Source organism: Micromesistius poutassou, assembly GCF_964030765.1.
Source record: "Micromesistius poutassou genome assembly, chromosome: 22".
NCBI lineage: Eukaryota > Metazoa > Chordata > Actinopteri > Gadiformes > Gadidae > Micromesistius > Micromesistius poutassou.
In genome coordinates, this window is record NC_140292.1 from 5,298,567 (window position 1) to 5,320,008 (window position 21,442).

Sequence of the window (21,442 nt, forward strand, 5' to 3'; positions counted from 1 at the left end):
GTGCCATGCAATATATATATATATATATATTTATATTTATATATACACACACATTTATATATATATATATATATATATATATTTATATATATATATATGCATTTTAACTTTAGAAAAAAATAATATATTTTATATATTTAGATATAGATAAAATACAAATCAAAATTAATTTGACTTAGTTTGAGATTGTGTGTGTATATATATATATATATATATATATATATATACACTATTATATTATTATACTATATTGTTTTTTGTATTTTCTGGTTGTATTTGCGGTGTGGTTTTCGAGGTTGAAGCCGCAGTGAATGACGTCACGAAGGGGTGGGGGGAGAAAAAAAATATACCATCCGTTCGGTAGAAGAAGGCGAAGGTTGCACCCATCTGTTTCCGATCCAGTTCGAGAACACTCCAAGCTATTAACAAATAAGACTGAGGTAGGTCAATTACTCATGTATTACACTCTTTTAGTACACAAATCAAATGGAGATTCGTGTTCCAAGGCAGAGCATCGATCAGTTTATAATGGAGGTTGCATCCGCCTCCGCCTGCAACTCAGAGCTAGCGTAAGAGATAGCTGTTAGCCAACGTTAGCCCCCAGTTTTGCATTTCTCTTGTTTTCTCACAGTCAATACATCGATCAAAACAATACGTTACAGGGAGTACATTAAGAAGGAAGCGCGTTGCCTTCCATATTTGGCTTTACGTTCATTCAGTTTTCCTGGCAAATGGGGTGACATTAGCTTGCTATAACACTACAAGGTCTTATATGAACATTAAATACCTTGCACGTCGTTTTTAATACAAGCATATATGGCATTACTTTCGTTTCAATAGTTTATTTGACAAAGCCTGCAAGTGGGGGTTAAAGATACTCTTGAATCAGCCCACCGACATTCAGCCCTGCAATCATTCGCTAATGTAATTTACGGTGGCCTCGCTGTTTCCGCCTCACCTATATGTAACGTTATATGCACATGTAAATACCGTGAATCACTCTAGGTAAATTTGCATTTATATCGTATACCATTTTCGAATGGTAACATTCTGCGATTTGATCACGAATGCACACATAAATAAATAATGGTACTGCACGTTGCGTGGTTAAAGTATGCGGGCCATTATTAACCAGGACCCGCCCAGTGCAGGCGGAATGCCATTGAGTTAATGGTTCCAGCTGTCAATAAAGAGTTATACCGTTATTTATAATAACTAACTGGTGGTATATTATTGGCCCAATGTATATTTGTTTAAAGGAAGGCATTTAAGAAACATAATTTATAATCGTTAACTTGTAACTCTTCAAGAACTGATAGGCGAGGTAACACGATAACTACTTTTTTCCGATGATATTCGACCATATATTGTCTACGTTAAAAGACATGGCTATCCACAATAGCAATATTGGTTTACCATTTGAAACCAGTTGAAGTTTAAATGTTGCTCTCATGGCGTGATCTGCTATGTAGCTGGATGTCGTTGTTGCTATACACAACGCAACAGTTCTGGCTTGAGCCATTTCAAGGGTGGTGTCCAAATGGTTGGAATTCCAGAATGCCCTCTACTTTTAGATAGACCAAGAGACAAGCAAATGTTACAACACTGATAAGAAAAGCACATATCAATGCAATGTTTGGCATGCAGGGTAGTACGTGTATTGAGTTATACACACTGCTAGCTTTGCAGAACCAAATTGTTGTTCTCACCAACCAGGCCATAATTGAATCAAGGGGAAATGGTTCACTCTATGTTATACACTAGCAGACTCAAACACATGGAGACAAAATTCCAACAAAACAGCTCTTATCTTATCTAGGAAATGTAATGAATGTGGGACTATTGAAGTTATGGGGTTCTTGCACTGTGGCATAAAGGTCAGAGGTGGTGTCTCACAAGTTTGCTTGAGTTTTCCTCCCCTTCCTCCCGCACTTACGGCTTGGGTTGGGTGAATGCTCCTCATGCCAATGGCCTGGACCACTATGGCTTCGTTCCAGATGCCTTCCTTCCTTCCTACTTGTGAAGGGCTAATGGAATGCTGCTATCCTATACCAGAGTTCCAACTTGGTAATCTAAATTCCATTCATATAAAACAGATGCAGGTCAAGTCCAGCTCTGGGTGGAATCTCCCACATATGATGTCACAAAGGCATATTGGATAACCTCAAAGTAAATCAATGGCCAATCTAATTCTACACTGTTGAGTAAATGACCTATGGGCATTGAAATTCGTTGGCTGTAGCTATATATAGAAAATGTATTGCGTCGAATTGTCCATAACCCTTAAGATTGTGAAGGCAACAATGTTTTCTAGTGAAGATGAGCACTAAGTGCATCATTATTAACAGTTATTATGATGTTATTATACAGATGTAAACATAGTCTTCAGTGTAGGCGAGGTCACCTGTATTCAAGGTTCAGTTTCACCTTCACCGTCCTTCTGACGGTCTGATCCCTGTTTCAGTCCCTTTTTAGAAGGCAGGCCGTATTTTAATGGCTTGAATATGTTAGCATTGATCAGATCCTAGGCCAACCTTCTATCCAGTAAAGTAGTTTGACAGCACTGTAGCTAAAAGGTTTCCTGTCTTGGGCTGGGTCTCTTTATGCATCGTCAGCTCTGCAGCCATTTGTAATAGTCCTCCATTGTGGTCCGCCAAATAATGAAATCATGCTGCTTGCAAATGTGTTTCCTGGTAATTATTTACCCCCTAAAGCCTGTCTTTTGGGAACAGACGGGATGCTAATGCCACCCTTTGCAAGTAGTCCTCTCAGGTATAACCTGTTTGTGTTGGCCTCCTCGCAGCACTATAAGGAGCATGTTCTTATTTAGTGGAAGGGCGATGTGACCGTGGCCCACATAGAATATAGGCCTTCTTCTCCCCTCGGTTTTCAACTACTTTGGTCTTGGCTTATTGCTTGGCTGTCACATTCATGTCGCCTTCCTTCTATTCTTGTCTGGCCTCAAAAGGAGTCGTTTTCCCTTCAATGTTCTAAATCATTACATTCACAGATATGTGGATTTGTGTATTCTATTAAAATTCAATGTCATGCCGTTTAGCCTGCTAATAGAGATACCTGCCATGGCCACGTTTACTAAACCCAAACTCAAGGTAACCGTCGTGACTCATCTTTTGTTTGATTTTGTGTCAGTGTGTGTGTGTGTGTGTGTGTGTGTTTCTGTGTGTTTTTGTGTGTGTGAATCTCAGATCAATCTGTCTAGAAAGCAGATCTCGTCTATCAATGGGGGAAGCCTGGTCATGTTGTTTAGATGAATATATTGATAGAAAGCTATAGCGCCAGGGGTAGGGGAGGCATCAGGCCCAGAGTGCCGACGCATGGGCTGGGCTAAGACTTGGCGTCGTTGTTCTCTCTCTCTCTCTCTCTCTCTCTCTCTCTCTCTCTCTCTCTCTCTCTCTCTCTCTCTCTCTCTCTCTCTCTCTCTCTCTCTCTCTCTCTCTCTCTCTCTCTCTCTCTCTCTCTGGTAGAGAGCCACTGCGGGGGCTATGCGTCTGTCAGCGCTGCAGAGAGTCTAGCGTCCCAGGTCCTACTTAACTTAGATGCTCCGGAGCCCACCAGCGTAGTAGGTGCTACCCATAGGCAGACACTAGTGATGTCTGGCCGTCCCCGAAGACAATAGCCAGGAGACCAGAGGATACCCCAAAGAACAACAGGAACATCCTCTCTGCGTATGTTACGATGTTGTTATTCTATTTATATATCGGGGTGCATTTGCGAATGTTTGAATCTGTCGGCCCGTTTGTTGCGATTGTTCCTAATAATGTTGGCTCTTTTCAGTTGGCTCTTTTTCATCGCAGAGCAATTATTTTCACAGAGAGGCAGGATGATGAGGCGTGTTTCTCCCCACTGAAATAACTCTGATTTATTAATGATTCATTGAGCGCACAATAGTGTTTTACTACCGGTTGTTGAGTCCAATAGTTTGTATCTACATGGGCAGGCTATTGACTCATAGGTATTTGATTGATCACAGCGGTTTATAATCTAAGCTTTGCCATTTGGCATATCTTAATTACTTAATTACTACTTTTGTTTCCGCCGGATACATTTCTCAGTCCTGCCTATTTTTGGTCTTGCTTATTTTTCAGCTGCGCATGTTCTGAAAAATACGTGTGACTTTGTCGTTTGGTGTGTTTTTGGACTTTCTGATATTACATCTGCATGGCTGACTTTGAAATCAATGAAATTGCTGCAGCGGTGATAATTGTCCAGCCCTTTTATACAGCAGTCCAACCGTAAAGCCTTTATCTGTACTGTTGCACTGCACTCGTTTTGTGTACTCGTGGCTGATGGGCTTTCAATATAATCACATTTCCTAGAGCCATGACACCGGGATGCATGGGTGACAGAGTTCACCTCCTCGCTGCTATTGTCGTCTTTCGCGAAATATGAGCAGGCTCAGTTCCCCCGGCGAACTCCCATTTCCTGTGCATTCCTCTCCAGTATCCCCCTGTTATGACATCATAGGTTGCTATAGAAACGGAGATGGGAAGGACGTTATGTCATCTGTTCTGAATGAGGCTAATGTTGGGAAGCTGTCATCTTATTTTACAGTTACACCCATGGGCTGTGTAAAATAGGTTACACCCTCATGTGTTTTCTACTCGGATGGCTATCTCCATGAGTTTGGGCTTGTCCTGTGTTGTTTTTGGGGGCTCTGTGCAATTGTTATGGAAAGATTCCCTTTGACACCTCCTTTTTCTTGATAAGAGAAAAGGAACGTACACAAATATGCAGAAATACGCAGGGAGTAGCTACTCTACCAAAAACGATCAACGTACAGATTGATCCAAAAACACTGCGTGCCTTCTGTATGAACTGCTTTCTGCCGCGTCACGATCCAGCTTCCTATAGCTTAGCCGCAGAGCATCTGGTGAAGCACTCTTTGCAGTATCCAGTCGGCTTATCTTGTTGTTCAGTTGGCGATCTGACAACAACCATGCAAATACAAGTGGAATATATTTGCAAATAGCCTCTGGAGAGATTCTGAGCCCCTCAAGTGTCCAGGATCGTGATGCTGGTTAGTGTCACTGATAGCTAGACTGTAGCGGCCTTTGCTGGACGCGGCAAAAAATAACAAGAAATGCAAAACCTATCTGCTATCTCTTCGCGCAAGACGGCAGAGAGCACCATCTGAAGGCGCAGATACCGTAACTGGGGGTGTCCTCAAGGGTCTTAGAAAGTGTGTGTGTGTGTGTGTGTGTGTGTAAGTGCGTGTGTGTAAGTGCGTGTGTGTGGCATATTGCATACATCTCTGGAGGAAGCCCCTGTTTACACGTTGAAGATGTATGTTGAAAACTTGCGATCAGAGGAAACTTTGGAGCCCTGACGGGGGCGGTTAAGGAGTCTCTCGCTGTAAAATGTGCTGCGTCACTGCAGCTTGGCAATGGCACAGCTGCGGTGAAAAAGCATTTTTAAATGCAATACCTGAGAGCTTGGGGCAAAACTCCTTTAAACAGAGAATGCATATATCATGCAAATATTTATAATCTGAGATATATATATATATATATAGAGGAAGTTTGTAACCGTGTATACATGCATGTCGAATAATACCCTTTTCTAGAAAAATCTGTTCAGCTTCAGGCAATGGCCGTTATTATTCATTAACCCTTACTGTTAAAATGATGGTCAACCAATATTAGTAATACTAGAGGAAATGTGTTATTATTATTAATTATAAAGAGAAATATCTCTGATTTCTCATTTATTTTTACTGTCCCAAATAATGCAGTGTTTATCTGAGAATTGCATTACCAAGCCCTTGGGCTGGAGTAGCACGGGGGTGGATGGATGGGGGAGGGAGTGCTGCATATGATAGTGTACCTGATCCGTGTTTCAGGCGATCCGGCCATCAGGCCAGTAATCTGCTTAAAAGCACAGACAACACTGCTGCCATGTCGTCGATTTCCACTGCGTTCGTAGAGACCTCACCCGACCCCTGGAGGAATGACATCACTCTTGAGTGTCTCTTCAGGTCGGCTGCGTGTGCCAAGAATGCAAAGAACTAGGGTCAAGCTTATAATCAGTGTCTCTTATTGAGGGCTTCTATGGGAGAAAACAGGCATTATGGACGTCGCCCCCCGTGTGTTCATATATGGGGCTGAACTGGCCCCGGGGCTGGGCTGTGTGTCTGGAACGTGAGGCGCTGCCCCAGGGCCTCATCAACATCTCTCTCCGGCGAGCCACGCAGAATGGGAGGCCTCCGGTCCCAAACGCACTGCTGACGCTGCTAATCCATCCATTAAGCCTACGTTTGACTCCCATTCTACTGCAACGCATCCAACCCCGTGCTCTTTGTTGAACAACTCTGTGGGTCAGCAGCTGTAAGGTTGACATTGCACTGACCTTGGTTTTGATGGGACGGCTCAATGTTCTGTCTGGCTACTAAAGGGCATTCTGGGAAGGATGCATAACCAGACATGTGTTGCTTTGTCTTTAGTGCCTTAAATTATTCATGTATAATGGGTTAGAGCCATGATGAGGTAGGAATTATCCCCTGTAATATATATTATCTGTAAGAGTAAACAACTAAAGCTATTAGATTAGATAATTGCTTTACTTGATTAGAAGGCATAGCCCTCCGGAGTCTAAAATAAAAACGAAATTGTGAGGGCCACCAGTATAGCACCGCATTCACAGCTCACTTCAGATGCTGCACTCTCCATTTGATAACAAAAGCACTTCAGTGAGTCATGCTTTATTGGGCTTGTCTAACAGGCTGACATTTAGATTAAAATCCATACAAAGAACAACCCTTTCAATGCAAGCAAAACAGGCCTGTTATCTGGGACGTCTCACACACTAAAACCAGTGTGAATCTCTGAGTTGGGACTGTCCTAGTTTGGGGCCAGCACACAATCATGTGCCAGGCATGGGGAGCCGGGGAGCTGACTGTAGCTGGTCTCATTGTTGCATGGAAGCCCAGTGACCGGTCGACGTGTCTGTGGAATGTCCGACCCCCGTTTGGCATTCATGTGTTCTCAGCTGTTTACCCGCTGGCCCCTCGGTTTGGGACAGGATGGGGAGGATTTATGTTTGTACAGAGTGGCCCTGTTCCTTTTGTATTCCGCTCTCTAATTGAAACGCGTATTTGCCAAGAGAGGGCGTCGTCGTTGTGAAGGACTTTGTCCCCCCCCCTCCCTCCCCCAAATAAACCCCGAGCTACAAATCTTTATAGAAATCTTCTTTTGCAAATTTCCCTCCGTCATCTTGTGAGCTCTCTTTCCTACTTGTGGAGTGTTGATCGTCATCTCGTTTTTTTGAAGGCTTCTTGTGTTTAGTCTCTAACATGGTATGTTCAGGGCAGAACTCGAGGTTAGATGAAGGACTACGGACAGCAGTGTAGGAGCTTTATCTTTATCTTTTAACAAGGACTTTGCCTCCCCCCCTTGCTTAATTTTAATTGGGGGCATTTGGGATTACTGTTATAGGGCAATTTGATCAAATGTTGGAAATAATTCTGGATCCGCTTTGCAAATGCAGCGTAAACTATAGAAGTCTACTGTTATTTTTACATCCCAATGTCAGAAATGAACGAGCCCCCGTTCATTTCTGAACCCTGATAGACACCCAAATTCGCGAGTCCCTAACATTGATTCTAACGGTATATAATGTGATCCCCAGAAAATGGACACCAGCGGGGCTAAGGTGCTGGAGACGGCGGAGGACATCCAGGAGCGCCGGCAGCAGGTGCTGGACCGGTACCGGCGCTTCAAGGAGCTGTCCATGGTGCGGCGGCAGAAGCTGGAGGACTCTTACCGCTTCCAGTTCTTCCGCCGCGACGCCGATGAGCTGGAGAAGTGGATCCAGGAGAAGCTGCAGATCGCCTCCGATGAGAACTACAAGGACCCCTCCAACCTGCAGGTGTGTGTGTGTGTGTGTGTGTGTGTGTGTGTGTGTGTGTGTGTGTGTGTGTGTGTGTGTGTGTGTGTGTGTGTGTGTGTGTGTGTGTGTGTGTGTGTGTGTGTGTGTGTGTGTGTTATTGCTTTGACGTTCTATAGTGGTTCTCTAATGGACATCCCATTCACTCTCGACTGTCGTGTGAGTGTGTTTGTTCAGTGTCACACTGCTCTGTCTTTTAAAAGATGTAGTGAGAGGTCTTGAAGATTTCTTGCACCTCTCGTGTATTTGTTGTATGCCTAAGCACTCATTAAGGTGAATTTGTGGACTGTGGGACGAAACGCATAATAGTTTAAAAACGACCAATATAAACTCAATGTAGTTACTCCACTACAGAACTAGTTTCATACTGTAATTTAGGATTTATTAGTGAAGTAATTGGGTTTGAAATTGAAAACAAACTGCAATGTGCCTATGCCAAAATAAGGCATAAAATAAGGCACAAATCTTGCTAAGAAGAAAATGTGAACACAATTTTCTCACACACCGTAAATCACAAATTTCAATCCTTCCATTATTTTCTTTGTGCAAACTGCGATAATATGGCGGCAGCTAGTCACTGATGACATTCATACCGTACAGTGGTCGGTTGCAGTGTTTTGTTTTGACTGGTCTTGCATCCTTGAAGGGTCTCTGACTGGTGTTTGTGTGTGCGTCTACAGGGCAAGCTCCAGAAACACCAGGCGTTTGAGGCTGAGGTGCAGGCCAACGCTGGAGCCATCATCAAACTGGACGAAACCGGCAACCTCATGATCACCGAGGGCCACTTCGCATCAGAGATCATCCGCGTAAGAGAGACAGACACACACATACGCCCACACACAGAGAAATGTATATCCTTTGCTTAATGCTGTCATCTGTGGTCCAGTCTTTCACGCCGTACCGGACACAACAGAGACCCATAGTTACAAGTACCAATATGATTGAGTACATTCAAGTAGGTGCTGGTGACCTCCCTGAGTGCTGTGACGACCGTTGTTCTTGTCCTTGTCCCTTTCTTTGTCAGGATTCACTGGGAAGCCAAACGTTGGGTTTTTGTAGATAGAGCATGCAGTGTGTTATTGAAAAAAATATTCAAGCAATAGCTAGGACAACATACTGTATGTCCTGATGATGCATGGGTCAAAAATATATTTTCTCTGTAACAGGGCTGTTGATTACAATTCTGTTTTTTGTAACCATGGAAATATTTGTAATAATGTCCGAGCACATATATAATATATGTATCTTTAATTGGTTCTGGGACATTATTTGTAATAATGGACATTATTTGTAATAATTTCCTAGCATAAATTAAAGATATTTGTTTGTACTCTTTTCTACTGTGTGAATTTGGCAAAATCTGCTTCTACCTCCAAGTTTCTTCCTCATTTGTTCTTGTTTCTGCCTCCCGGTTTCATTCAAATGATATCTATTTTTGCCATCTCTTCGTTCCATCCATTCTTCTGCTTAACCGCCGTGTCCCGCGTTCTCCTGCTCGTGTTTCCATGGAAACAGACTCGTTTGGAGGAGCTGCATCGCCTGTGGGACCTGCTGCTGCTGAAGACCAAGGAGAAGGGCATGCGTCTGCTGCAGGCCCAGAAGCTGGTGCAGTACCTGCGCGAGTGTGACGACGCCATGGACTGGATCAGTGACAAGGTTTGACTCCAATTAAAAAAAAATGCTCAGACATCAGAAAAACAACAAAACAACATATCAAACGTTTTGGTAAATAAAATGAAATTCTCTGGGAAGTTTGACTTGAATTTCAGGAGGTTTGCTATAATGTCAAAATGTTTTGATGAGTCATCAATAGGTTTATTTGTATGGGCTATATATATGGAGGCAGGATAGTCTAATGTGTGTGTGTTAGACACTCAGTGTTATTGTAAAGATTCAGGGTTTTTCTCTTCTTGAGCAAGATGCCTTCACTGTATCTATATCTGAAAGAAAATAACTGAGTTGCCACTAACTGGTATGGACTCTTATAATTGACTAAATACGGTAACACCATTCATCCTATGATGGAAATTCATGAGTTTACGGCAGCAAATTACACAACAGAAGTGGATACGGTACATATTCCGGCAAAATAACGAATGCTAAGCTATATCATAAGATGTATACTGCTTGAGAACAAAGACATAACAAACAGACGCTCTGTAAACATACAAACACCCTGTAAATATACAAACACTCGTCCTGTCCTGTAAGTATCCAAACGCCCTGTAAACATCCAAAAAAACGTGTAAATACACAAACGCCCTCTAATCTTCCAAACGCCATGCGCCATCCCCCGTCCCCCCCCCCCCCCCAGGAGACCATGGCCACCTCGGAGGAGCTGGGCCAGGACCTGGAGCACGTGGAGCTGCTGCAGAAGAAGTTTGAGGAGTTCCAGACGGACCTGGCGGCCCACGAGGAGCGGGTCAACGAGGTGAACCAGCTGGCGGCCCGGCTCACCCAGGAGGCCCACCCCGAGGCGGAGCTCATCGTGCGCAAGCAGGACGAGGTCAACGCCGCCTGGCAGCGGCTCAAGGGGCTGGCGCTGCAGCGGCAGGGCCGGCTCTTTGGGGCGGCCGAGGTGCAGCGCTTCAACCGGTAAGGGAGCAAGCAGAACTCACAGGGTGTTTTTGTGTCTTAACGGACCGCCGGGGTTCCCCACTAGCACTTTAGAAGTGTAGGCGGGCGCCGAAGCAACACACACGCCTCCTGCCTTAACTACGACTACGGAAAAAATCTAAAAAATAACCCTACGTATTATACAAATTTATAAAATGATCTAAACTTCATTTGCGATCTGTGTATGGATCAGGCTGCAGGGCAACTGTGTATGGATCAGGCTGCAGGGCAACTGCCTTCATGGAAATAAGCATAAATGGTCCATCTGTCTGACAGCAAACCCCGCCCCCTTAACTAACATTTTCTGCGGGAAACCCTGGATCCCCATTGGTATATCAACCCCTTTGAACTGATGTTTTTAGTTTGATGACGCGTCAAGCGTCATGATTCGTATTTTAGTGGACTAGGTGTTTAATATGGAGGCAGAGCTGAGACGTTGATGTTGTTATACCTGCAACATCCCCCTCCCAGGAAATCAGTGATTTAGATAACCTACAACGATACAACATTCCTTTTTATGATGTCGTATCAGTAAGACCAGGAATAAGGGTTGGGAGTTTCAGCTTCTGGCATTGTGCTCCAACAACAGGGATGTGGACGAGACCATCAGCTGGATCAAGGAGAAGGAACAGCTCATGGCCTCCGACGACTTTGGCCGTGACCTGGCCAGCGTTCAGGCCCTGCTGCGCAAGCACGAGGGCCTGGAGAGAGACCTGGCTGCGCTGGAGGACAAGGTAGGGCCATGAGAAGTCAACCAGGCCAAGCCACAGCAGGGGCAGATAGTGGTTTAGTCCAATTTCTTTTGTAAAAACATAAAAACAACTACCCCAAGTGGCTCGTACAAGTAGCTCACCCATACAAAGAGGACATAAATAAATGATTGAATACTTTATTAGGCAGAAATGAAAAAAGAAAACAATAACAGGGTACAGTCAAACACTACGTTTCCACATGAGTGCAAACAACAATGGAAATAACAATTTAAAGCTATATGATGCTATTATTACATGGCTAACTGCTTTCAATCTATAAAAATAAGACGGTATACAACCAAAACCATGTGATTATTATTATTACTGTTGATTATAAAGTCAATACAGGTATTGGCTTTGACATCCCACTTTTCTATTCACTACATTGGTGTGAAAGTGGTTTCCATAGTATCAACACGGTTATAATGGGAAGGGGACTGAGAGTGTGTAGGTATCGATGAGCCTGTGGTATTTCCTACGCGTGAAAACACACAGGTATAGTTCTTAAACCTCACCCCGAGTACCTTCCCGATTTGCCCGACCAATCAGGTGAACACGCTGGGCGGGGAGTCGGAGCGCCTGCAGCAGACCCACCCCCAGAACGCCGCCCAGATCCACCTGAAGAAGGACGAGCTGGTCACCAACTGGGAGCAGATCAGGACCCTGGCGGCCGAGCGGCGCGCCCGCCTCAACGACTCCTACCGGTAAAGACCGCCGCTCCGGAGATACATCGGCGGCAGTCGCTCAGGGGGTAGAGCGGGTTGGCTGGGAACCGCAAGGTTGCTAGTTCGATCCCCGGCTCCTAGCCGAGTGTGAAGGTGTCCCTGAGCAAGGCACCTAACCCTCAGTGCTCCTGACGAGCTGGCTGTGGCCTCGCATGGTTGACACCGCCGTCGGTGTGTGAATGTGTGCATGAATGGGTGAATGTTATGCAATATTGTAAATATTGTACATTTTTAGAAAAGCGCTATGCAGTCCATTTACCATTTGCATCATGACCCACATAGTTGGGGTGGCTGCATGTTGTAACACGTGTGTGTGTGTGTGTGTGTGTGTGTGTGTGTGTGTGTGTGTGTGTGTGTGTGTGTGTGTGTGTGTGTGTGTGTGTGTGTGTGTGTGTGTGTGTGTGTGTGTGTGTGTGTGTTCCCAACCAGGCTGCAGCGCTTCACGGCTGACTTCAGGGACCTGACCAGCTGGGTGACGGAGATGAAGGCGCTGATCAACGCTGACGAGCTGGCCAACGACGTGGCTGGAGCCGAGGCCCTGCTGGACCGCCACCAGGAGCACAAGGTACTGCACACACACATAGTGTGTGGTATAGTGTACATTTGAGCACAAAATGGACTCTTTGATGGAGAATATTAACAGGACGTAGCCATTTCAATAACCATAGAAATACAAAAATGGAATTATTCTAAAAATACCTGCTTTGCCATCTACCTGGAGTGCTTTTGTTTTGTGAAGCCCTGTGTTTAACTGAAAAGCATTTGCCTATGCAGTACCTCTTCATGCTCATGTGTGGTTCTGCGTAACAGGGGGAGATCGACGCCCACGAGGACAGCTTCAGGGCCGCCGACGAGGCCGGCCAGGCCCTGCTCAACACAGGCCACTACGCCTCGGAGGAGGTCAAGGAGAAGGTGGACGGACACACACACACACACACACACACACACACACACACACACACACACACACACACACACACACACACACACACACACACACACACACACACACACACACACACTTACACATATATATATATACACACACTCACTCATTCATCATTTAGTTGTCATGGTAACAAGATTAGATGATACTTTGTTGATCCAAGATGGAAGCCAAGTGTTGGATCGTACTAGAATAAAAGAGATACAAATTAAAAGGATCAAACAAAACAACACACATACAGAAAGTAGGCTTTAATTCCCATTCAGAGTCATAGAATTGTAGATGCAAAAATAAATGTTAAAAACTAGTAATGCATGTAATAATTCAGCGTGTGTGTGTGTGTGTGTGTAGCTGGGCGTCCTCACCGAGGAGAAGGAGTCTCTGCTGGAGCTGTGGGAGCTCCGCCGGCAGCAGTACGAACAGTGCATGGACCTGCAGCTCTTCTACAGGGACACGGAGCAGGTGGACAACTGGATGAGCAAGCAGGAGGTACCGGATCCACCCGCCACCACCACACGGCCGCCACGCCACCACATACAAGAATGCATTCATTATGTTATTGGTCGTGATCTATGGAAACACACCCAACTGACAATGACGTGAGGGGCTGAATGGAAAATATAAGGCAAAAGTAGTGTACTGGTCGGGGAGGAGGGAGAGAATCCGTTATTATTTAAAAAGAATACTTCAAAGACACCCTTGACTACAAAGTATTCGGTTTGATGGAGCAGCATCACGGGAAGACACAATCAAGAAGTGAAGGGGTCGATTGCAGCTGGATAAGGAAGACTTGCTTCAGTATCACGTATCCAAGTGAAAACTGAATTTGTACAGGCTTTTTGGGGATTACCACAAGGATCCGTTTTCTCATGGAGCGTGTGTGCGTGCTGTGTACAGGCATTCCTCCTCAACGAAGACCTGGGCGACTCCCTGGACAGCGTGGAGGCCCTGCTCAAGAAACACGAGGACTTTGAGAAGTCTCTCAGCGCACAGGAGGAGAAAATCACTGTAAGTCCTACAGGATCAACCACCATTATGATTAGGACGGTTGTTTTACCTTTTTGAGCTTTGATCACGTTTTCATCGTAGAGCAATGTTCCAATCACGTTGACTCATGGGTTTGCCAATGAATGCTTAGGAGTTAACCAAGCTGAATATCTCTCACTCTTTCTCTCTCACGCTCGCTCTCTCTGTCTCTCTCTCTCTCTCTCTCTCTCTCTCTCTCTCTCTCTCTCTCTCTCTCTCTCTCTCTCTCTCTCTCTCTCTCTCTCTCTCTCTCTCTCTCTCTCTAGGCCCTTGATGAGTTCGCTACCAAGCTCATCCAGAACAACCACTACGCCAAGGAGGATGTCGCTACACGCAGGGATGCTGTAAGTACCGCCGTTGTCATGGCTTGACTCTGTAAGGCTCACAGAGCCAAGCCATGTATAGTAGCACAGGGCCAGTCTGGACACTGAAGCTCCTGCGACATCGCAAGGGTCGTCAACGTTATAAAAATTCATAAATCCAATAAAACCAAAATGATAAAAAGCATTAAATATACCATTAAAATATACAATCAAGTGACCAATCAGAATCATCCTGCCATAAATGATAATGCAGCCGATTTAACTTTTATTTGTAACCCTTTGCCTGGTGCAGCTCCTCAACCGTCGCAACGCTCTCCACGAGCGCGCCCAGTCGCGCCGCGCTGGCTTGGAGGACTCTTTCCACCTGCAGCAGTTCTTCAGGGACTCCGACGAGCTCAAGAGCTGGATCAACGAGAAGATGAAGACGGCCACCGACGAGGCCTACAAAGTAAGAGCCCCTTTCCTCTGCTTTTTGTTTAGTCGTTGGTTAAATGTCTGTCCACAAGATGCAGTTGTCCTGCAGAATGATCTCATTCAGGATCGCTGAAGAGGTTTAGAGTTTAGAGTTTCTGTTAATGCTGGATACGATAATGATGCATTGGAATTATATAGTTGTTTTTTGAATACTCTATACACTAGACTCTAGACACTCTAGACACTATACACAATAACACGTAAAAATACAGAGAGAGCTGGATGTCGTACGTCATGTTAACATGTCTTCTACCGTCTCTCTCCTCTCTCCTCTCTCCTCTCTCTTCCCCCCCAGGACCCCTCCAACCTCCAGGGCAAGGTGCAGAAGCACCAGGCCTTCGAGGCGGAGCTGTCGGCCAACCAGAGCCGCATCGACGCTCTGCAGAAGTCCGGCCAGGAGCTCCTGGACGGGAAGCACTACGCCTCTGACGAGGTGTCCGGGCGCATGGAGGAGGTCAGCTCCCAGTGGAAGAAACTGCTGGAGGCCACCGACCTTAAAGGTACATGGCGAATATAAATGTATTTTTTGTATGTTTAAAATGATATTGTGTAAATCATAGAGATGCACAAACAAGTCTGTTGACGTCATTGGTCCGGGTTTTGGTCCAGTGGAAACAAAGTCGATGTTGCAGGCTGTCATTTTTTAATTCGTTTTTCACTACATGCATCATGGAGTACCACTCACATACAGAGCCACTCTGTGTTGCTTGGTTCAGCAAAGTCCTTACTTGAGATTAATTAAAATGAAGTGTGATTGGCCGTTACAAAACGGCTTGTAACGGCCAATAACACTCAAACCTAACACATATTCATCATATTTTCATAATCACAAAACAGTCATATTTTACTGCTTTTCCAAGAGCTATGAAGTTTCATTCTAATTGGAGTCCTATTAATAGTCTCCAGAACAGTAGACAAGGTGCTGATTGGGGGTTACACCAGAGCGAAGGTCCACTGTTCTTCATCTGATCCCGTCCTGGATGCTCTCCCCCCCTCCCCCCCCCTCCAGGCATCAAGCTGCGCGAGGCCAACCAGCAGCAGCAGTTCAACCGGAACGTGGAGGACATCGAGCTGTGGCTGTACGAGGTGGAGGGCCAGCTGGCCTCCGACGACTACGGCAAGGACCTGACCAGCGTCCAGAACCTGCAGAAGAAGCACGCCCTCCTGGAGGCCGACGTGGCCGCGCACCAGGTACACGCACGCACGCACGCACACGTACACAGGGACAAACATACACATGTCAACACACAGACAGACACGTAAATATGTACACATACACACGTACGCAAACAAACACACACTACTGCGGGAGAGGGTGTTTGTGTGTGTGTGTGTGTGTGTGTGTGTGTGTGTGTGTGTGTGTGTGTGTGTGTGTGTGTGTGTGTGTGTGTGTGTGTGTGTGTGTGTGTGTGTGTGTGTGTGTGTGTGTGTGTGTGTGTATCCGAACCTCATCTGATCAGCACACTCTTTATTGACACATCCATTTCTGTAATGACACGTCTCTGATGCCAAATGTTCTTTTAATTTGAATCAATTATTGTGACTTACGTCATTAATTAACACGACTAGCATCAATGACTTTTTTACGGAGACAGAGGTTTCCAGTCTCGCGTTTGTCAACTAGAACATCAAACCAAAACTACACTTCAACAAGAGGGGTCGATGGCTTTTCTAAATAAAACGAATAACACCGTGTTAACCCCCCCCCCCCCACCCTAACAGGACCGCATCGACGGCATCACCATCCAGGCCCGGCAGTTCCAGGAGGCGGGCCACTTTGACGCCGACAACATCCGCAAGAAGCAGGAGGCACTGGTGACCCGCTACGACGCCCTGCGCGAGCCCATGACGGCCCGCAAGCAGAAGCTGTCCGACTCGCTGCGGCTCCAGCAGCTCTTCAGGGACGTGGAGGATGAGGAGACCTGGATCCGTGAAAAGGAGCCCATTGCCGCCTCCACCAACCGAGGTCTGTGTTTGCTCAAGACGCAGTCGCATTGCATTGTTTCCATGCTGGAAGTACGATGGAGTTTGTAGGGCTTGTCGTCCACGGTTGAGAGGGGGAGGCCGTTACTTCAGCAGGAGCCTGCTATAAGTTGTCCGTTCTTATGAATTTGTTATTTGTAAATCCTGCCGAAAAACTTGTATTCTTAATCCGTTGTTATGAAGGTATTGTAATATATTCTGTAATGGTTTCTTTTTTATCAGTAAAGCACTTTCGGCCTCTGCTTGAACAGTGCTATATAAATAAAGTTATGGACCCTTATGTCTTGCCTGTTCACTAGTCCGATGCGTTTGAATTGACCCGCTGCTGTGCTCTCGTTCAGGCAAAGACCTGATCGGCGTGCAGAACCTCCTGAAGAAGCACCAGGCCCTGCAGGCGGAGATCTCGGGCCACGAGCCCCGCATCAAGGCCGTCAGCCAGAAGGGAGACGCCATGGTGGAGGAAGGTAAGGAGGACCCAACGCTTCCGTTAAGGAAGTGCTCTTCATTTGTTAAGAAACTAAAAAACTAGGCTGCCTAAATCGATGTGGTGTTCTGATGCGTCAACGAACTTCCAATCCATTTATTGGCAATCAATCAACATGATGAATGAATAATGATTAAACAAGAAACCCAAGGCACAGCAGTATCCACAGTTAAACTTGTCGTCAAACTTGAATTGAATGTATTTTCTTTTTAATTGAATTCGGGATGATCTATACAACGTGTAAAGTCAATGTTCCCCCAGTCCAACACACTCAGACACAAGCTCAGATCTCCAGGGTCAGACCAACCGACCGTCAACCTTCCCCCCCTCTCGTTTGCCCCTCCCCAGGGCACTTTGCGGCGGAGGAGGTGAAGGTGAAGCTGGGCGAGCTGAACGGCCGCTGGGACACGCTGAAGGGCAAGGCGTCGCAGCGCCGCCAGGACCTGGAGGACTCCCTGCAGGCCCAGCAGTACTTTGCCGACGCCAACGAGGCCGAGTCCTGGATGAGGGAGAAGGAGCCCATCGTGGGGAGCCCCGACTACGGCAAGGACGAGGACTCTGCCGAGGTAACGGACCGATGGGTTGGTCGGTGCGTTAGGGGGTGTTGGGAGGGACCGGGTATGTTACCCGCCGGTGTCCGCAGCCTGAGCTGTACCCCCCCTTCTCCCCTGCTCCTTAGTAACATGTATCCGGACTCATTGGAAGTAGCTTTGGATAAAAGTGTCCCCTTAATGACTGAACGGTGAATGGTATTGATGACAGTACAACCGTGAACTATTGTTAAGCCTCTCGAAGCCCCATGAGCGGCCTTATTGTCATATTTTAAAGAATCAAGAATGTGTCAAGAATGAGTGTTGTGTGTTTCCCCAAAAGTTGACCAATAAATTTAGTAGTGGCTTCAAAGAATACATTTTTAAGAGAAGTAGTAAGGAAAAACTGACATTAGCTTTAAAATATTAAAATACCTGCTAACTATTAAGTATGTAGCTATTGAAAACACCAACGAGAAAATGATAAACCCGATCTTCAACGCCAACATTGGTTTCACTTTCACTTTGTGGCAAGTCACTACAGTGCATGACCTGTGACCTCATCTCCTGTAGGCTCTGCTGAAGAAGCACGAGGCCCTGATGTCGGACCTGAGCGCCTATGGCAGCAGCATCCACTCGCTGAAGGAGCAGGCCCAGTCCTGCAGGGTGAGTCACCGTCCCCATGGTGATAAGCACTGCACACACACGGTGGGCCGTCGCTGTGTACAGCGGTCAACACACGACGAGCATCCAGCAAAAGTCACAGCTTAACTCTCGCTAGCCCACAGCGATTATCAGTATGATAGACGAAAGCATCTAAAGACCCACCTCTTCCGAGATCGTCTCACAAGTCGACTCATGCACTTGTTTCTGATCTGTGCTTGTCTAGCGCTAGTAGTTTAGTGCTCACTTTACTGTACTATTGTTTCTATTGTGCACAGCTTTGAAAGCACTTTAATAGATATCGGCTGTAACCGATCACACTACCAGTAATATAAAACTAAATGACTACAAAGCATTGCCACTTTATGCAGCTACTCCAAAATTGATTGCTTTTCACAATAGAAAGGAAAGCATCTGCTCAATGACGGAGGTTGCGATCTGTTGTAACCATAGCAACAAGTGGCCCCGACGGACGACGAGACGGGGAAGGAGCTGGTGCTGGCCCTGTACGACTACCAGGAGAAGAGCCCCCGCGAGGTCACCATGAAGAAGGGGGACATCCTCACCCTGCTCAACAGTACCAACAAGGTGCTGAACCACCACTCCCCCAAAACACACTGGTTCTGCTGTTGTGTGATGACACCGCTGGGATCTATGGGAGCAATTACCGCTTATCGCCAGAAGAGAGAACTAAACAGAAATCATAGAGATTGCCACTTAAACAAATTAAGTTTCGAAGGAGATTAAGAAAGTAATAGCCACAAAATAATTGCTTTAAAAGCCGGGGGAGCATTTATACTCCGAGTTCATGTCCTCTATAATCATCCCGTGTTCCTGTGTCTCCATTTCCCCAGGACTGGTGGAAGGTGGAGGTGAACGACCGCCAGGGTTTCGTACCCGCGGCCTACGTGAAGAAGCTGGACCCCACCCAGTCGTCGTCCAGGGAGAACCTGCTGGACGAGCAGGGCAGCATCGCCCTGCGCCAGGAACAGGCGGATAACCAGTCAGTAAACCCTCTTTATGTCTGTGTCTGTGTGTGTGTGTGTGTGTGTGTGTGTGTGTGTGTGTGTGTGTGTGTGTGTGGAAGTTTCACTTACACACGATTTGGGTGTTCTTCTGTATACCTTTTGTGGTATTTAGTATTTAAGTACATATATTCTGTACTTTGATACTGAATATACTATTAGGATGTTTTTGTTGTTTCTTAACCGCTAACCTCTATTTATCTCTTATTTTCGAATGTTCGTTATAAGATTTATCTTCTCTCTTGCTCTCTCGCTCTCTCTCTCTGTCTCTCTCTTTCTCTCTCTCTCTCTCTCTCTCTCTGTCTCCCTCTGCCTGTTAATCTTACTCGCTCTCACTATCTCTCTTGCTCTGCTTCTCACTCTCTCTCCCTCTGCCTCTTTCTCTTGCTCTCCATCTCGCTTTCTCTCTCTCTCTTTCTCTGCCTCTCTTTCTCTGGCTCTCTCGCTCTCTCGCTCTCTCGCTCTCTTGCTCTCTTGCTCTCTTTACCTCTTGGTCTCTGCCTCTCTCTCTGCCTCTCGTCCGTTGTTTAACCACTAAACCTCTGCGTCTCCCTCGCCTGTCGTGCGCGTGCCCCCTGCTGCGTGCAGGCTGGTCGCCAAGGAGGCGTGCAGCGTGTCTGTACGCATGAAGCAGGTGGAAGAGCTGTGAGTAAGACCCTCCACCCGCGACCCCCCAAAAACGCCCCCATCTCCCTCTGCGTGTCGTGGTGATCGTACCCCCCAAACAACACCTCATCCGCCCAGCTGTTCAGTCCATACCCATCGCCCGCCTCCACCCCCATACCCCCGTACTACACTACTCCACCCTGTGTTGTGGTTGTTCTTGTGGTCGCTGCATCACCAGCCTCATCTTCTATCACCCAGGGATAGAAGCGGCATCGTCTCCTCGTTTTGATATCATTACCCCCTTTCACATCCCAGTCCTGTCCTCTGGGATGTGTGTGTGTGTGTATGTTTGTGTGTGTTTGTGAAAGTCCTTCATTGTCCGCATCTCTGCAGTTTTATGTACCTCTGATAGACTGTAGTCTATCAAACGGTAATCAAAACGTTTTCAATCCAGTTCTTCCGACCACAAGGCGGGCACCGGCGTGTCTGATACCTCGATACCCCCAGTAGGGAGCTCGTGATCAGGGGAATCAGGGGTGTTTGCTATGGATCGCACACAATAGAAAGTGTGGAGCACAGGTGGTCCCCGAGGAATGGATTAAAAACCACGGCATCCCCATATCACGGGCACCTAGGATCTTGATCCATGCAGGATCCATAGTCTTCAACCAATGACTGGGCTGTATGTAGTCCACTGCTTTATATTCTGTTCAAACAAGAAGAAAAGAAAATTGAGTTTTGCCTGTTCCATTCACCATGGGGGATTCATTCGCCATCCTAAAATAACATCAGACCTTGAGCGGCAGACCGACTCTGCACTCGATCGTCCTCTGTGTTGTGTTGCCGTGGTTTCCGTGAGTCACCGGTCCTGTGTCCCACGGCTGGCGAACAGGTACGGCACTCTGCTGGAGCTGGGAGAAAAGCGCAAGGACATGCTGGAGAAGAGCTGCAAGAAGTTCATGCTGTTCCGCGAGGCCAACGAGCTGCAGCAGTGGATCAACGAGAAGGAGGGTGCGCTCACCAACGAGGAGATGGGCTCCGACCTGGAGCAGGTGGAGGTGCTGCAGAAGAAGTTTGACGACTTCCAGAAGGTACTTTTTTCCTCACGGGAATTGTGTTGTGAATCGTACGCCGTTTTTGTCATGGCGTCGGTGTAATTCACTTCATAAGCTACGATGCTCTGCTTTACTTGAAAAATTAAAACAAGGCTGGTCTTCAAAATAAGGGTACAATTGAACCAAGACATTATCGATTATTACACATGTTTCAGTGACTAAAGTAATCCACTAGTATATGTAACATCATCGAACTACATACGATGGACCATTACACACACGCAAGAGTCGCGTGTCGGATGGTGAGGTGTGTCTGAATGGAGGCATTTTGT

At 46.3% G+C, this 21,442-nt stretch overlaps 1 protein-coding gene across 4 annotated transcripts in view; it reads left to right on the forward strand.

Annotated features, from left to right (window-relative positions):
- The first annotated feature begins 348 nt into the window (after positions 1 to 348).
- Positions 349 to 21,442, forward strand: part of sptan1 (spectrin alpha, non-erythrocytic 1) — a 39,350-nt gene continuing 18,256 nt past the window's right edge. For 3 of the 4 annotated variants that reach the window (XM_084486283.1, XM_084486285.1, XM_084486286.1), the window contains exons 1-22: positions 349 to 440; positions 7,645 to 7,884; positions 8,583 to 8,708; positions 9,418 to 9,558; positions 10,217 to 10,497; positions 11,108 to 11,252; positions 11,820 to 11,974; positions 12,425 to 12,560; positions 12,806 to 12,907; positions 13,293 to 13,430; positions 13,839 to 13,949; positions 14,234 to 14,311; positions 14,583 to 14,738; positions 15,060 to 15,264; positions 15,774 to 15,955; positions 16,487 to 16,730; positions 17,089 to 17,211; positions 17,580 to 17,797; positions 18,335 to 18,427; positions 18,878 to 19,012; positions 19,279 to 19,427; positions 20,948 to 21,146. In XM_084486283.1, coding sequence (XP_084342409.1) covers positions 7,648 to 7,884; positions 8,583 to 8,708; positions 9,418 to 9,558; positions 10,217 to 10,497; positions 11,108 to 11,252; positions 11,820 to 11,974; positions 12,425 to 12,560; positions 12,806 to 12,907; positions 13,293 to 13,430; positions 13,839 to 13,949; positions 14,234 to 14,311; positions 14,583 to 14,738; positions 15,060 to 15,264; positions 15,774 to 15,955; positions 16,487 to 16,730; positions 17,089 to 17,211; positions 17,580 to 17,797; positions 18,335 to 18,427; positions 18,878 to 19,012; positions 19,279 to 19,427; positions 20,948 to 21,146 — 3,354 coding nt within the window. In that variant the 5' untranslated portion in view covers positions 349 to 440; positions 7,645 to 7,647. Of the gene's footprint in view, positions 441 to 3,571; positions 3,687 to 7,644; positions 7,885 to 8,582; positions 8,709 to 9,417; positions 9,559 to 10,216; positions 10,498 to 11,107; positions 11,253 to 11,819; positions 11,975 to 12,424; positions 12,561 to 12,805; positions 12,908 to 13,292; positions 13,431 to 13,838; positions 13,950 to 14,233; positions 14,312 to 14,582; positions 14,739 to 15,059; positions 15,265 to 15,773; positions 15,956 to 16,486; positions 16,731 to 17,088; positions 17,212 to 17,579; positions 17,798 to 18,334; positions 18,428 to 18,877; positions 19,013 to 19,278; positions 19,428 to 20,947; positions 21,147 to 21,442 lie in introns of those variants that run through there. The other variant, XM_084486284.1, reaches the window with a different exon arrangement.